This window comes from Microcaecilia unicolor, chromosome 13, assembly GCF_901765095.1.
Source record: "Microcaecilia unicolor chromosome 13, aMicUni1.1, whole genome shotgun sequence".
Classification (NCBI taxonomy): Eukaryota; Metazoa; Chordata; class Amphibia; order Gymnophiona; family Siphonopidae; genus Microcaecilia; species Microcaecilia unicolor.
In genome coordinates, this window is record NC_044043.1 from 29,370,577 (window position 1) to 29,388,111 (window position 17,535).

A 17,535-nucleotide genomic window follows, 5' to 3' on the forward strand; every position below is an offset into this window, starting at 1 on the left:
ATGAAGTTGATGTTAGTTTAGATGTAAAGTTCCCAGTAAGAGACCTATATTTAACACTGCCTGCATTTTAGTAGGATTCGTGTCTTTTGGGCCAGTCCTGGCGATTTCCTCCTTAGTGTGCAGGGAAATAAAAAGGCTCTACAAGCCCAGATACCCCCCAGGGGGTGAAAACCAGGAGTAGATCAGTCTGACTAGTAGACACGGAACCATAACTGTGCATTTTATTTTATGAAAATGGTCACCCAGAAAGCTATAATGAATTGAAGGCACAGTGGACTGAATGGAAAGACATTGCTGTTTTTCTTCTAATAATAAGATACATCCAGTTCCCCTTGTGTCCTCTACTACTACTACTTATCATTTCTATAGCGCTACTAGACGTATGCAGTCAGTCTCTCTAGCATCACACAGTGATGGCATCAGGAAATGTGACATTGCTAAACCTATAACTGGAGCAGTATAAAGGGAATGACACAATTATAGAGTATGCATTTTCAATACTTGTCTATAGCTATGGCTGTCTCAAGTAGAGACACAGAAATAGGGGGCTCGACAATCCAAAGATTTTTGAAATGACCCAGACTGGCAGAAGGCTCAAGTGTCTTTTGTACCATTGTGGTGTAAAAAGAACCTACCTCGGCAATGTTCAGTTAGGCTGTGGCCTCAAACATTTGCAGGTTAGCATACACTAAGTGTGCCTGGTGCTGATCCCACAGTGATACGACTCAGGGGCATAGCCAGACCTCAACAGGAGGGGGGGGGCAGAGCCCAAGGTGATGGGGGCACATTTTGGCCCGCTTCCCTGCCGCTGCCCTCCTTCTGCCACTTGCATGCTCAGTTTCATTAAAAACAGGATAGGGTGGGATAAACGCTTTAGCTGGGGAGCCCTAGAGCCAATTTGGTGGCCCAGGCCCCTGTGCCCCCCCGTAGCTATGCCACTGGTACGACTACCACGATTACATTTTCATCTGAAGTTACATCATGCTCTGTTTCCAAGCAACTTACAACAAGTGAATAGAACTTGTGAGCTCTCAATGTACCCCATTAAAATGCATTGAGAGCTCATGTATATTTGCAAAGCCATGACCACAAAACTTCAAATTTCAGTGCTGGATTTTTCTCTAAATGCAGCTATATTTGCATTAATCTTTTTTTTTTTTTTTTTTTTAGAAGCTTAGGAGGTCGATGCTCAGCGTTGTGCTGACTGCTGCTGGCGTCATCCATTTCAAGGGTTTATGGACCCAGTGAAACCACATCTGGTTCATTGAGATATTCGGCACTTGACCAATGCAGTTCTATTTATGCAGTTACTTTGGTTGGTTAAGGGCTGAATATTGGCACTTAACCAACCAAATGCTGACTCCGCCCATGGAATGCCCCCCAAAGTAGCCGGATTTGAGTTGGACACTAACTGGACATTATCAGCAGCACTAACCAGTTAAGTGCCACTAAATATGACCGGTTAACTCTGAACAAACAACTTAACCAGCCAGGAGCCATTTCTGTCCAGTTACATTGTTTTGAATATTGACTCCAATATTAATTTTTATAGGTATTGCCAATCCCTCTTTATTTTATTTGTTGTATTTGTATCCCACATTTTCCCACCTATTTGCAGGCTCAATGTGGCTTACATAGTACCGTGATGGCGATCGCCAATTCTGGTAAGAGAAATACAGAGTGGTCTATTGTTGATGGTTTTTAAAAACTTTTTTGTTACATTTGTACCCCGCGCTTTCCCACTCATGGCAGGCTCAATGCGGCTTACATGGGGCAATGGAGGGTTAAGTGACTTGCCCAGAGTCACAAGGAGCTGCCAGTTCCCCAGGACCAAAGTCCACCACCCTAACCACTAGGCCACTCCTCCACTCTGTTCATAAATGACAGAGTATTTTAAGTGATCATGGAGAGAGAGTTAGATTTTGTACAGTTCTGGTAAGAGTTTCAATTGTTTTGCAGAGTTCAGGAGTTTAGGTTGGTTGCTCTCTATGGCACGTGAGCCTCACTTACGATAATTAATGTTGAGCTACATCCCTTGTCTTTCTTAATGAAATATAGAAGACAAGTGAAAGCATTACATTGGTCAAATTACTTCAGTCAGAAGATCTGAAATGTCCGCTATTTACTTTTTACAGGGATGAAAAACAGAAGAGGTTCTGCCCAATAAAATTATAGTGTTTCCTGAGCAGCCTATGAGTTGGGTGTTCTTGCTCATGTTACACGCTGGACCTACTTGATTTTATTTTGTTTTCATGCCTGAAGAGCGTAGGCAAATATGAGTGTGCTTACAATCATAATTGTTTTTGGAAGTCCTCTTTTTCTTTAAAATTATATAACATAAGATCATAAGAAAAGCCAGGCTGAGTCGCACCAAGGTCAAGCCCAGCATCCTGTCTCTGGCACTGGCCAGTTCAGGTCACAAGTACCTGGCAGATCTCAAAAAATGGATTTTTTTTTCTTCATGGCTCATATCCAGGAATAAGCAAAGCCTCTCCCAAGTCTATCTGGCTAATACCATATATACTAACATGTATAAGTTGAGAAATTATGACTTCAAAGAAACTGATTGTGCTGAAGTGACTTCAGAGAATAGATCACTATTATACATGGCCCTGGTGTGGGAAGAACACTTAGTTCAGGGTGAGTTTGAACAGTGTTGAAATTTAAAAAGAAGAGGTTTGGAGGAGGTGGCAAGTGAGACTGGGGAGCGATAAAAATAAATAGTAGTGATTGTTTAAAATCTGTAAATGTTCTGGTTGGTTGAAAGTTTTTACTGAGCAAGTACATTGGGAGGAGGGCATGCATACAGGGAAGTGGGCATGACAATTATCAGGTCATCTGGAGACAGCTCCAGCTCAATGCTATTTGGTTGGCTGCTGCCTCAAGCAGTAGGTTTAAGGAGAAAGTTTAGCTGAGATACTCTGGTGTAGAAAGAGGTGGTGAGTGAAATTCTGATTTTTATTTATTTATTTTTGTAAAAGAAAAATAGGAGTTGTTGTTTGTGTGTGCTGTGAAATACTGATTCCTGAATATGGATAGGAAGGGTGAATGATCTTTATAGAACATTTTGATTTAGGGAACTTGCCAAAGTTAAGTGAGAGCATGGTGAATATAACCGAATTGAAGACTTATCTGTGAAGGATCCTCTGGCTCTAAATCTGTTCTGACTGCTGTTGAAATTTGTGAAGCTGCGGGCTATGGGACGGGGTGGTGGGTTTGGGAAGGGAGGGAGGGAGAGAGAGAGAAAGAAAAAGAGAAATGCTGGACCTGAAGGCAGGGTCTAAGGGAAAGGGAGAGGGAGGGAGCAATGTGGGTCTCAGCTTCAACTCCTGTTCTGATGATCACTATATCTTGTCCTTGTCTCCCAATTCTCCTTCATGCTATCCCCTAGTCTTTTCTTCACCACCTTCCCTACACCACACCCCTCCCATTCCTTCTCCTTTTCTTATCCTATCTTTTTGCACCTTTCCGTGTTCATCTCATTTATTCTTAAGGCCTTTATAGCTATGTTTACTACAGTTAGTAATATTCTCCTTACATGACTTTGTAATTATATTTACTTTGTAAGCCGCATTGAACCTGCCCTATGTGGGAAAGCGCGGGATACAAATGTATTAAATAAATAAATAAACATATATGGGTCACAGCATTTTTGGCATTTTTTTAGTCCTATAACTACTGTGTGTTCGACTTATACTTGAGATCAAATTATAGACAAGTATACGCTAATATTTAATGAACTTTTCCTCCTGGAACTTCTCCAGACTTATTTTGAATCCCTCCGTGTTGGTAACCTAGACCAAGTCCCCCAGCAAGATCCCACAGTTTAATTATTCGTTCAAGGCTTTTGTTTTCAGTGTGCTGGTACAATGGAGTGGGAAACAGGGTCTCATTTTGACTTGGAGGGAAAAAAAACTATGAGCATGCTTCCAAATTTTGACAACGTGGGAATTTTTGACATCCTACATTTAAAATTGCAGTGAACCTCCGAGTTAGAGAATACTTTTAGCAGCTGAAGGAAGTCTTGGAAATCTCTGTTAAGAAGTTCAAAAGCCAATTTCTTAGCTTGTTCCCTGGAGGTGGAAACTGCTGGCCAAAAGCTTGGTCCAGCAGTTCTGAGAAAAATATTAAGGCAATTCTAAGGTAAAATATTTACTACCTCTTTCCAGTTTTTATTTGAAAAAACAAACCAAGAACACATTATACAGTGAAGAAAAGGTTGGGATTTGCAGTTTAAGTTGTAATTTATAGTTCATTTGGTAGGTCTTTTCCTGCAGAGGGCTTTTTAAGTTTGCACCAGAGGAAGTAGTGTATGAAAGTGACTTGCCTGAGGTCACAATGAGGGTCAAGGAGAGAAACAGGATTTGAGTCTTGGCTTTCCTGGTTTCCCTCCTGCTGTTCTAAGCAGTGGGTTTTCCTCCACTCCACTTCTACTAGTCAACTCCTTTACCAGAAATCGAAATAGCTTGTGTAAGGACAAACACTTTTTCACCATCATTGTCGCACAATGTTGCTACTTCCCAACAGATTTGAGAGAGCTGTTTGCTGGTATAGAGGGGGAAAACATATTTTAATATAAGTAGATGATTGAGGTCAAAGGTCTTTGACCATTTCACAAGAAATGCACTAGCTATAATCTTTCAGCTTCTCCTTATGTCCAGTGTCCCCTGCAATGAAAACTCAAACTTACCCATGTCATATAGAATGATATACAGTAGAAACAGAATGATAGCTACAAAACAAAGAAAAACTAGGTTGTGTTTTGTTAAATCAGTGTTATATAGAAAAAAAACTAAGCCCTTTCTTATTCCTCTTAACACTTGCTGTACCTTTTTAAAGTCCTTAAGAGCAATCCGTGTGTTAATTTAAAGGAGTCAAATGATGCTGTATCTTTGAACCTTCAATGAGATAAAGAGCAATAACCATTACCATGTTATTCAAACTAGACATTCTGTTTGAGGAAAGGTGATGGACCCTAATCATGCATTGTATCCCGTGAGGAGACAGTTCTCGCATATTAGGGCTAAAGAGGAAGCAAAATCTCAGAAAAAGAACAAAGATGTCTAGCAAGCAATCTAATTGACCCTTAAGCCTTAAGAACCTTCATTTTTGAGGTATCTTATTGTTTTGATAAACAGAGTTCCCAACTGTATTTTTAAAAGCGCAGCTCTTCAGGTCTGACGTATCAATGGAGTGGAATCTGGCTGCAACTCACATTTAATGGGCAGTATGTCAACTTCCAATGTTATATCTGTTAGTGGCTTTTCGGGTGTCCCAGTGCTTTTCTTCTCATCCCCAGAACACAGCTCCTCCTGACTCTCCGCCAGCCCTTCCAGATCACTCAGCTGGCCCTCACCAAACTCTAGAATTGTAGGTAGGTTACCCTGTTTGGGGCATCTTTTCTTCAGACTAACCAGGAAGGGCTGGGGTAAGGAGAAGATGTCCACATTGTTCCCAAGGTCAATCCATGTCACAGTAGGAAACTTTTTAGGGTCCTTTAAGGTTTCGGTCAGTTCTCTAAGGATGGCTTTGGTGAGTCTGTTGCCATTGAGGGACAGTGTGGTCAGATGAGGCAGGGTGCTCAAGGTGGGCAGCAACTGAAGGAAGATCTCATCTGTCATTTCAGTGAAACAGAGTTCCACGTTTTCTATGAGTTCGAAGCTGTGCTGAATGTATGAAATCACACGGTCAAGATCCTTCAGAGTGATTGGAATGCCAGACAAGTCTACGGTGTTGTCTCGAGGAGTTCCCACCAGGATGGCCTTCAAGCTGCAGCAAAAGAAAGGGAGCACAGAATAATTTGAAACAAGTTACTAATGACTGTAAGTTATTCTATATATGCCATTCAAGGTGCGTGGGCTACAGTGAAATTAATGATCCGTTCTGGGAGAATGCACAACCTGATGCCAAGTACCTCCGGCTAGCTAAGAAAGGCAGTTATAATGTAAACCATATAATTTCCTGCTGAGTTTATAAAGTAACCTAAAGCTGAAAAAGAACATTTTCCACAGTTGGAGATGCAGTGGGCTAAAAAGTAAATTGGGACTGGACAGGTGAGAAATGCCTGGGTAGCTACAAATGAAGATTCATAGGGGGCAAGTCTATAACTTGGTGCCAGGATGTAGGCAACCACAAGGGGTCATGCTTAAGGTCAATTCTATAACAACTTCAAGGTACGCCTAAGCTGTTATAGACTACTAGTGCAAAGCCGCATTGTGGTGCTGAAATTTAGGGTGCACCTACTTATGACAGGTCAATGGCTGATATAAGTTGATGTGCCAAAGTGTGCCATGCAATGCATTCAATTGATTAGTATTCTATAAGTTACATGCATCACTTGGCGACATGCCCATGGCTCATCCATGCTCCACCTATGTGAACGCTACCTCACAGTTACATATTAACCCCCAGATTCTAGATATGGCACCCAATTTTGGGGCGCACCCAACTAAATTGGCTAATAATGGAGGAGTGGCCTAGTGGTTAGAGCCACCTACTTAGTATAAATGAGCATCAGCTAGGATCATGTTACCCATTGCTAAGTTTAGAGTGAGGATTTTTAAGAAGATAGTACTAGTGGTTAGAGCACCAGTCTTGCAATCCAGAGGTGGCCAGTTCAAATCCCACTGATGCCCCTTGTGATCTTGGGCAAGTCACTTAACCCTCCATTGCCTCGAGTACAAACAGATTGTGAGCCCTCCTGGTACAAAGAAATATCCAGAGTACCTGAATGTAACTCACCCTGAGCTACTACTGAAAAGGTGTGAGCCAATATAGTGCCTATATTTGGGTGCTAATTAGCAGCAATTTGAAATTTGTGCACACATCTTGCTATGTGCCATTCTATAACAATATATAAGCCCAAATCCTATGGCGAGCTGCCCAAAAGGAAGCATGGCCATGGAGGTGCCATGGACAAGTCAGGGGCATGTCTAAAATGTCCACACAGTGTTACAGAATACCAAGGATGTTGGTCACTGGGAATTATACCTGGTTTGAGCAGGCTAAGACCTGGCGTCCAAACTTTGGTTGCCAAAATCAGCACTCGATGCCATTCTATAATGGACACTGACTGCCCTTTATAGAATAGCATTGCGTGCCAATTTACTGCCTAGCACTTATGTGTATAACTGACAATTTTTGCCACCTCCGATCCATATAAGAGCTAGGATCATACCTTAACATATTCAATCGGCACCTAACTCTAGGAGACAAGTTACAGAATGAGGGAGCTAGAGCTAAGGCTTGGATCTGGTACAAACAGAGCTGGAAGTCCAAAAGAACAAAAGAAATCTAATGAGTCAGAAATGAAGGTACTGAGCTCTAAAACTCAATTATTTTGCATTTCGAGGTGGTTTTTATATACAATTTCTCCTTCAAGCTCTCCTCCAAAGCCCAGGTCCAAATGAGAAGTTGGCTGACAGTTACACAGGACCTGAAGCAAGGGTAAATTTCTATGTGGATGTTTTCTCAGGTACAGTAATGTGAAGAAGTTTTTGCCTTCTCCTGGTTTCAGCTATTAATGTACAAGATGAGGCAAAAAAAAGTAAACCCCCCCCCCCCAGAGGTTTTTGCCATTTTCTCAGCAACCACTTTGAATTTCAACAAGAAAATTTATGTAACCCTGACCACACTGATATGTTTCAACAATTTTTTTTCCATATCTTCAAGAATCTCCTTTGATTGTGGCATAGCGTTCCTGTAGAAACTTTGCGGTGACTACTTCACTTTCATGGTAAGGTTCAAAATATAGTGACATTTAGATTCAGAAGGGTTGGTTGCAATTAAGCCTGGCTGTGTTCAAACAACTGAATCTAATTATCAATTAAATTTAGTCATAGATGATATGGGTGTTGGATAACTTTGTTTCTTAATAAATGAGGTGTTATGTATTCACTCAGGATCCCTTTGTCTAATATTACATTTTATTTAAAGACTAGTAAAAAAAGGCCCGTTTCCGAAACAAATGAAACGGGCGCTAGCCAGGTTTTCCTCGTAGTGTGTATGTTTGAGTGTGTGTGTGTGAGTGACTGTGCGATTGTGTGTCAGAGAGAGAGTATGCCTGTGTGGTTGTGTATCTGTGAGTGAGTGTGTGTGTTTCAGAATGACTGTGTGCGTATGTGAGACACAGTGAGTGTGAGAGAGTGTGTTCCCCCCCCCCCCCTCTCTCTCCCCCTCTTATGATAGCTAAAGTAGCATCCCTTCCCTTACGGGCGAGGGCAGGTCGAAAACACTCATGTGCAATCTTTGATCTACACCACCACAGATTTAGAATGTTGGGACTTATGGAGGCTTCATTAGAATGTTGGAGGTGCGTTTTATATATAGAGATCAGAAACCGTTCAGTGTGACATAATAGGGGAAATAAGGAGGAGGGGTAACAACTTTCTCACATAACTGTATACATGCATTGCCATTCTAAAATACACAACACACATCTACTTTCAAGGATCACCCAGAACATGCCTCCTTTAAATCGGTGTGTGCTGTTAGCATACGCATATAAGTGGCAGATTTGTAAAACTGCTTCTTGTAAATGCATGCTAATTTACATATGTAAATAAGGTCTGGCTGTTCTGAACCACCTCTCTAATTTATCTGCCTCCTCGTAGGAAGCAGCATTCCCACTAAACCCAGTCTTGTGGATAATGGCTTTTAGGTCCTATTTCATTTTGTGATAAAAGCATTTTCAGATTCTCCATGCATGAAGGCTGTGGTCAAACAGAGCCTGCTGATAATGGCCAGGACTGCCAAATTGTCCATCAGTTAGGGTTACCATATGTTCTTTTTGAGGACATGTCCGGGCAACCGGGCAGGTTTTGCCAATCCGTTTGTCCAGAAATCCGGACAGACGGGCAGATTGCTAGCCTCCTGTCCCCTACTTACTACTGCCCTGGTGGTCTAGTGACCTCTTCTGCCTTCTGGGCAGGAAAGAGCCCCCTCTTTCCTGCCCGGAGCGCTGCCCTGCATGCATCCTTCATGTTCCTGATCTTGGCGTTGATTCAAAATGGCCGCCAAGAGTTGAAGTGACCTCGTGAGACTTCAACTCTCGGCGGCCATTTTGAATCGGCACTGAGATCACGAACAGGAAGGATACATGCAGGGCAGTGCTCTGGGCAGGAAAGAGGGGGCTCTTTCCTGCCCCGAAGAGGTCACTAGACTACCAGGGCAGTAGTAAGGTAAGGGGAGGGGGGTGATGGGGAGTGACGGGGTGTGTGACAGGGGGAAGGGGAAAATCAACAGGTCTAGTTTTCAGGGTACCACCAATGAGTATTTATGTGACACATTTGAATATTTCTGGTTAGACAAAAGGATCATTGGTTTAGAGACTTTTGTAACTGGAATCAGAACAGTGCTCTCGCTCTGCCCAGTTCATGTTTCCAAGTACTAATAAACTGTGTGTTAAACCCAGCAATGAACACGTTTCAAGAACTTCATGCATGACTGTGGTCACCTTCTCATGCTTTCCAATTGTTTTCTACTCAGACCATCTGCTTTCTAAGCTAAGTCTGAAAATTGCCCTGAAGGAGAATATTAAAATTAACTGTATGTGAGAGAGAACTCAGTAATTAACATTTTTGGGCACAGTATCAAAATAACCTGCAATATCTATTGTTGGAGTATGTGACTAACGGAACTGAAGCCTGCAGGTGGGGTTGGGTTAGGAACTCTCTGGTGTTCCTCTCTCACTGCTTATGTTGAATTTAACGCTATAGATCCCATATTGCATTGGGATTTGGGGGGGGGGGGGGGGGGAAGGAGAGTATGTTAAAAAAATCCAGGCTTGGCCTGAGACCTCACAGTGGGATCTTCCTGATATCCACAATGAGTATGCATGAGATAAATCAGAGTCTACCAATGTGTGTAAATTTATCTCATGCGTATTCAGTGTGACTATCCAGAAAAAAATGGCTGTAAGGTCCTGAGTTAGGGCTGGAAAGCTGTGGCCTGAAGCCTTCTTTCTGAACTAGGCCAGCTGTTAGCTGTGCAATTGCATGAGACCTGCAAGTAAAATAAAAAAAAAGAGGGAAGGCAAAACACACACACTCTCTAGAAATACGCACTAAAAAGCAATATGCCAACACTAGGAATGCTCCCTCCCCGTCAAATGCAATTTACTTTTCTAGAGTTTCATTCTATCAATAAGTCACAGACAAATCACCTCTGTCAAACTCTTTCCTCCGTGTAACTCTAGTATTCATTAAATGCAGTAAGCAAAATCAGGTCTGGGACAAACTGTGAATATGGTAATTTCATATGCAAACTGGCTTGATTTATGAGCGAGAAATAACAATCTATTCTTTAAGCTCCTTGCACATTTCCAACACAGCAAATTTTCTCCACATTTTCCTGGTTATAAATCAGTGCAAAGACGCTGCATGCTGGTTGGCATTTTAATTTTACAGCTGTGTCTTTATCTGCCCCACATTTCACACAAATGTGTTCTAAAGAGGGACGATATGTTCTGAACCTAAGATGGCATGTTGTTGAATGAGGTGACAGCTAATACACAGTTGGACACACTTTAGACCTGTGATTCCCAAACCTGTCTTGGGGGAACCCCAGCCAGTAAAGTTTTCAGGATATTTGCAATGAATATTCTTGAGTTAGTTTTGCATGCAAATCTCTCATGAATATTCACTGTAGGTATCCTGAAAACCTTGTTGACGGAGGTTCCCCCAGGAAAGGTTTGGGAACCACTGTTTTAGTTCCTATTTCACCAGTGGTATCAAGAAAACACTTCAGGTACAGGCAGCTCCTTGTGACTCTGGGCAAGTCATTTATACTGCTTATCCCAGAAATAGTGGATTTTCCCCAAGTCCATTTAATAACAGTCTATGGACTTTTCCTTTAGGAAGCCGACCAAACCTTTTTTAAGCTCCGCTAAGCTAACCGCCTTTACCACATTCTCTGGCAACAAATTCCAGAGTTTAATTACACGTTGCGTGAAGAAAAATCTTTTCCGATTCGTTTTAAATTTCATTGTAGCTTCATCGCATGCCCCCTAGTCCTAGTATTTTTGGAAAGCGTGAATCCACATCCATGGGGAGATTGCCCCATGTAAGCCGCATTGAGCCTGCCATGAGTGGGAAAGCATGGGGTACAAATGTAACAAAAAAAAAAAGGCCAGCCCACGATGACATCACCACCCCTCTACTGCACAAAATGGATGCTCCCAGCTCTGAACCACTGGGGCTAAATCCTCATGAGGCAATTCTATTAAACAGTTGTTGACATTTACACGTGCATGACTCAACATAAATGTTTAGAGTTCTAGCATACAAGTGCATATATGAACACATATGCATGCCAATATTTGATCTAAACATTATTCTGTAAATGCATACATATCTTGCTTATTTTGTAAGGGGCAGATTATGGACAAGAAGTTACGTGCATCTCTGCCATATTTAAGCATTTGCATTTACAACAGCTCCATGGCTAGCATAAGTGCTCATTCCTAAATGTCAGGTGTATTAATACTCAATGAATGCTAGTAGTCCTATAAAGGAATGTAGGTGCCTATGCTCCTTTACAGAATAGCTTCTACCTCGCACCCTCCAGACACCTAAACACTCTTAACGGCAGCCCTCATTGAAAGCTTCCCTCCTATGTGCTAGGAAAGGCAGCTGAGGGGAGATATGATAGAGGTCTATAAAATAATGAGTGGAGTTGAACGGGTAGATGTGAAGTGTCTGTTCACGCTTTCCAAAAATACTAGGACTAGGGGGCATGCGATGAAGCTACAATGAAATTTAAAACGAATCGGAGAAGATTTTTCTTCACGCAACGTGTAATTAAACTCTGGAATTTGTTGCCAGAGAATGTGGTAAAGGCGGTTAGCTTAGCGGAGTTTAAAAAAGGTTTGGTCGGCTTCCTAAAGGAAAAGTCCATAGACCGTTATTAAATGGACTTGGGGAAAATCCACTATTTCTGGGATAAGCAGTATAAATGTTTTGTACATTTTTGGGATCTTACCGGATATTTGTGACCTGGATTGGCCACTGTTGGAAACAGGATGCTGGGCTTGATGGCCCTTTGGTCTTTCCTAGTATGGCAATACTTATGTATTTTGTAAATACACACATATTTTACATAATGAGTCCACAATGAGAGAGATCTGCAGCATTAACTCCAATGCGTGCAAATCTATTCTTATGAATATTAATTGTGGATATCCTGAACACCTGAATGGCTGGGGATCCACTGTAGTAGAAGTATAGGCATACATGTGGGCAGAGCTGGCTTAACCTATAGACCAGGTGAGGCTCTGGCCAAGGGCACCGGAGATAAAAGGCGACAAACGCCTGAGCCTGTGATGTCACTGGCCCTATAGGCTAAGCTGCCCCAGAGCTTACCTGGTGGCATTGTGTGTGCAGGAGAGAAAAAAGAGTCAGCAACCCCCTTCCTCATTCTGTCTCGGGCCACCTTCCCCGTCTACCTTTAAAGGCAGTTTTCCTCTTTGAAACACAGACAGTGTTTCACCTAACGCTACCTGCATCAGCACCCCCGTGTCTTCTTTCTGCAGCGTCCTGGCCCCAACATTTACATAACTTCCTGTTTTCACAGGGGCGTGGCAGAGAGAAGACACTGGGGCCGATGCGGGTAGCATTAGGAGAAATGCTGTCTGAATTGAGGAGGGGGAAACTGCCTTTAAAGTTAGGCTGGGGGGGGTGGGAGGAAGCTTGAGAGGGACATGCCAATGGGGGGGCACGCCAATGGGAGGGTGACAAACCAAATGTAGGCTGGGGGCGCCACCGTGCCTTGAGCTGGCTCTGCAGGTGGGAAGAGATTGGGCAGGACTCAAACATACACACATAACTCATAGAATGGTGTACGTTGCACGTGTATCATCGGAATTTAGAAACACACACTTACATCAGCTCCATGGCTGGTGTCAGTGCTTATGCTTGCTGTTATTCTAATATTCTATAACTGAAAGTAGGTGCCTATATTCCTTTATAGCAGTGGTTCTCAACCAGTGTGGCACCAAAACTTTGACTCCGAACTTGTGCTTTCCTTAACAACCATGTGCACAGCAGGTTGGTGAGGTCGGGTGCTTGAAATCTGCATAACTAGTCCTTACTTCTGCCAGAAGCCCAAACTAGAATTGTTGCAGGGCTCAAGTCCACCACTTCCTTTCATAAGAGTAGCCATATTGGGTCAGACCAATGGTCCATCTAGCCCAGTATCCTTTTTCCAACAGTGGCCAAGCCAGGTCACAAGTATCTGGCAGAAACCCAAGTCATGGCACTCCATGCTACCAATCCCAGGGAAACAGTTGCTTCCCCACGTCTGTCTCAATAGCAGAGTGTGGATTTTGGGTGAACAAATATGTGGATAAAGGTGAGGCAGTCGATATTGTGTATCTGGATTTTCAAAAGGCGTTTGACAAAGTACCTCATGAAAGACTCCAGAGGAAATTGGAGAGTCATGGGATAGGAGGTAGTGTCCTATTGTGGATTAAAAACTGGTTAAAAGATAGAAAACAGAGAGTAGGGTTAAATGGTCAGTATTAATGGAGAAGGGTAGTTAGTGGGGTTCCCCAGGGGTCTGTGCTGGGACCGCTGCTTTTTAACATATTTATAAATGATCTAGAGATGGGAGTAACTAGTGAGGTAATTACATTTGCTGAAGACACAAAGTTATTCAAACTTGTTAAATCACGAGAGGATTGTGAAAAATTACAAGAGGACTTTACGAGACCGGGCATCTAAATGGCAGATGACATTTAAAATGAGCAAGTGCAAAGTGATGCATGGGTGAAAGAGGAACCCAAACTATAGCTGTGTAATGCAAGATCTAGGCGTCGTCATTGATACATTAAAACCCTCTGCTCTGCGTGCGGCGGCGGCTAAGAAAGCAAATAGAATGTTAGGTATTATTAGGAAAGGAATGGAAAACAAAAATGAGGACATTATAATGCCTTTGTATTGCTCAAAGGTGCAACTGCACCTCGAATATTGTGTTCAATTCTAGACACCACAGCTTTAAAAAGTTATAGTGGAATTACAAAAGGTACAGAGAAGGGCGATGAAAATGATAAAGGGGATGGGACAACTTCCAGCGCAGCTAGGGCTCTTCAGCTTGGAGAAAAGATGGCGGAGGGGAGATATGATATAGGTCTATAAAATAATGATTGGAGTGGAACGGGTAGACATGAACCGCTTGTTTACTCTCCAAAAATACTAGGACTAGGAGGCACGCAATGAAGCTACAAAGTAGTACATTTAAAATGAATCAAAGAAAACTTTTCTTCACTCAATGTGTAATTAAACTCTGGAATTCGTTGCCAGAGAATGTAGTGAAAGCAGTTAGCTTAGCGGGGTTTAAAAAAAAGGTCTGGCTGGCTTCCTAACGGAAAAGTTCATAGACCATTATTAAAATGGACTTGGGGAAAACCCACTGCTTATTTCCTGAATAAGCAGCATAAAATGTATTGTACTTTTTTGAGATCTTGCCAGGTACTTGTGACCCGGATTGGCCACTGTTGGAAACAGGATGCTGGGCTTGATGGACCTTCGGTCCCAGTATAGCAATACTTATGTAGTTATGTAACTTGTCCAAACCTTTTTTAAACCCAGATATGCTAACTGCTATTACTACGTCCTTCAGCAAAGAGTTCCAGAGCTTAACTATTCGTTGAGTGAAAAAATATTTCTTTATATTTTTAAAAAATATTTCCATGTAACTTCCTTGAGTGTCCTCCAGTCTTTGTACTTTTGGAATGAGTAAAAAATCGATTTACTTCTACTCTTTCTACATCACTCAGGATTTTGTAGAGCTCAATCATATCTACCCTTACCTGTCTCTTTTCCAAGTTGAAGAGCCCTAACCTCTTTAGCCTTTCCTCATAGGAGAGGCATTCCATCCCCTTTATCACTTTGGTCACTCTTCTTTGAACCTTTTCTAATTCTGCTATTTCTTTTCTGCGATACGGTGACCAGAACTGAACGCAGTACTCAAGGTGAGGTCACACCATGGAGCGATATAGAGGCATTATAGTATTTTTGGTCTCATTCAACATCCCTTTCCTAATAATTCTTTAACATCCATGCTTTTTTGGCCACCGCCGCACATTGAGCAGAAGATTTCAGTGTATTATCTACACTGGCATCTAAATCTTTTTCTTGGTTGCTGACCTCCAAGGTGGACCCTAGCTAGCATCAGGTAACTACAATTTGGATTATTCTTTCCAATGTGCATCACCTTGCATTTGTCCACATTAAATTTCATCTGCCATTTAGATGCCCAGTCCAATTTCCTAAGGACTTCCTGCAATATTTCACAGTTTGCATGTGTTTTAACCACCTTGAATAGTTTTGTGTCATCTGCAAATTTAATCACCTCACTCATCATTCCGATTTCTATATCACTTATAAATATGTTAAATAGCACCGGTCCCAGTACAGATTCCTGTGGCACTCCACTGTTCACCCTCCTCCACTGAGAGAAATGTCCATTTAACCCTACCCTCTGTTTTCTGTCCAATAACCAATTCCTGTTCCACACCAGAACACTGCCTCCTATCCCATGACTCTTTAACTTTCTCAGGAGTCTCTCATTAGGAACTTTATCAAAAGCTTTCTGAAAATCTATATACACTACATCAACCAGTTCGCCTTTATCCACGTTTGTTCATGTCTTCAAAGAATTGAAACAAATTAGTGAGGCAAGACTTCCCTTGGCTGAACCCATGCTGACTCTGTCCCATTAAACCATGTTTGTCTATGTGTTCAATAATCTTGTTCTTTAGTTTCCACTATTTTGCCCATAGTCACTACCATTGCTTCTGAATTTCACTTGCATTATTGTTAGCAGCCATGAAATGATATATAAGGGGAAGGGGTTTAAAAAATTTCATCTGCTGTGAATTGAAGCATTCAGTGTGTCACACAGGTACATAAGTAATGCCACACTGGGAAAAGACCAAGGGTCCATCGAGCCCAGTATCCTGTCCACGACAGCGGCCGATCTAGGCCAAGGGCACCTGGCAAGCTTCCCAAACGTACAAACGTTCTATACATGTTATTCCTGGAATTGTGGATTTTTCCCAAGTCCATTTATTTATTTGTTACATTTGTACCCTGCACTTTCCCATTCATAGCAGGTTCAGTGCGGCTTATATGGTAGTAGAATTACAAAGTATAATGCAGAGAAAAACAGGCTAAGCTTAGCAGAGTAATGGGGATGTGTGGATAGGTAATAGTATAAGGTGGAGGAGGTGCTAGTATTGCTAGCTTTGCAGTTCATTATAATTTATTTATTTATTTGCTGCATTTATATCCCACATTTTCCCACCTATTTGCAGGCTCAATGTGGCTTACATTATGCCGCAATGGTGATCACCATTAACGGAATGTTAAGTACAAAGAGGTGTTACAATAAAGGTATATGGAAAATCACGTAAATTAGACGAAAAATAAAATATCGAATGGTTGAAGGAATCAATGTTGGTTTGTTCTGATGCAGGTTTTATGTCAAGTCTTTATGAAGGATTCTTGTTATAAGTCTCGTTGAATAGGTTTGTCTTCAGTTGCTTCCGGAAGGTTATCAGATCTTGCATTATCTTTATGGCGTTTGGTAGTGCATTCCATAGTTGTGTGCCGATGTAAGAAAAGTTAAGATGCATATATTGATTTGTATTTAAGTCCAGTAGTGGTTTATGGACTTGTCCTTTAGGAAACCATCTAACCCCTTTTTAAACTCTGCCAAGCTAACCACCTTTGCAATGTCAGGTGTGTCACAACAGAAAAAAGGTTGAGAACCACTAATTTATAGAATAGACTCCTTTCAAACACCCAGTTATAGAATTGCCCCTTATTTTCTAGCCATATAGCCCTTCCAGCTGGCCGAATAACAACTCAGCCGCATTCTAAAGAGAATAGCGTGATATTACTATGTTGTCTCCAGTATCAGGGACACCAGATCACAAGCTGCTCTGTTTAGGACAACTCACACTACATTGCAAGGAAGCTACAAATTTCCTATGGATATTTGTGACTGAGTTGCTGTAGTGGAGCTTGGTTTCATTCAGCCAGCAAGTCCTTGGTCTGTGCGAGAACAACTTTCACACATGGAAATGTATTCTGTCACAGAGTAGCATGTAGCTTGCTCTGATGATTTGCCAGGCATCATGTGCCTCCCTTCTGTGTCCAAAGAAAGTGCAAAAATAAAAATACAAAGATACTTGACATCTTCAACTTAACCAATTTGCCTGGAAATCAGTTCAAAGGACACCACACCTGAAACTGAAAACCATTTAACAACTATTACTTAGCCCAGCTTGACTCTTCTCACTTCCAGAACATTTTAAAGGGTAAGAGAGAGCTCCTGCTGCTTCTCCAGGTAGCCAACACAGTGGATTTCAGATGCATATGCCTGCTCCTTATTTGTTTCCAGAAAGAGGACAATGGCACAGACTCCTGCCATATAATCATGCTGTAAACTGTGCCAGTTCATATCAAAGATCTCACAAGCAGTGGCGTACCAAGAGGGGGGGCGGTGGGGGCGGTCTGCCCAGGTGCACGCCGC

General features: G+C 42.0%; 1 protein-coding gene across 1 annotated transcript in view; it reads right to left on the reverse strand.

Moving 5' to 3' along the window:
• Positions 1-4,551: 4,551 nt before the first annotated feature.
• The window catches only part of LRRC75A (leucine rich repeat containing 75A), a 404,278-nt gene continuing 391,294 nt past the window's right edge, over positions 4,552-17,535 (reverse strand). The window contains exon 4 of the mRNA XM_030185667.1: positions 4,552-5,769. Within this exon, the coding sequence (XP_030041527.1) occupies positions 5,172-5,769 (598 nt within the window). The 3' untranslated portion in view covers positions 4,552-5,171. The remainder of the gene's footprint in view (positions 5,770-17,535) is intronic.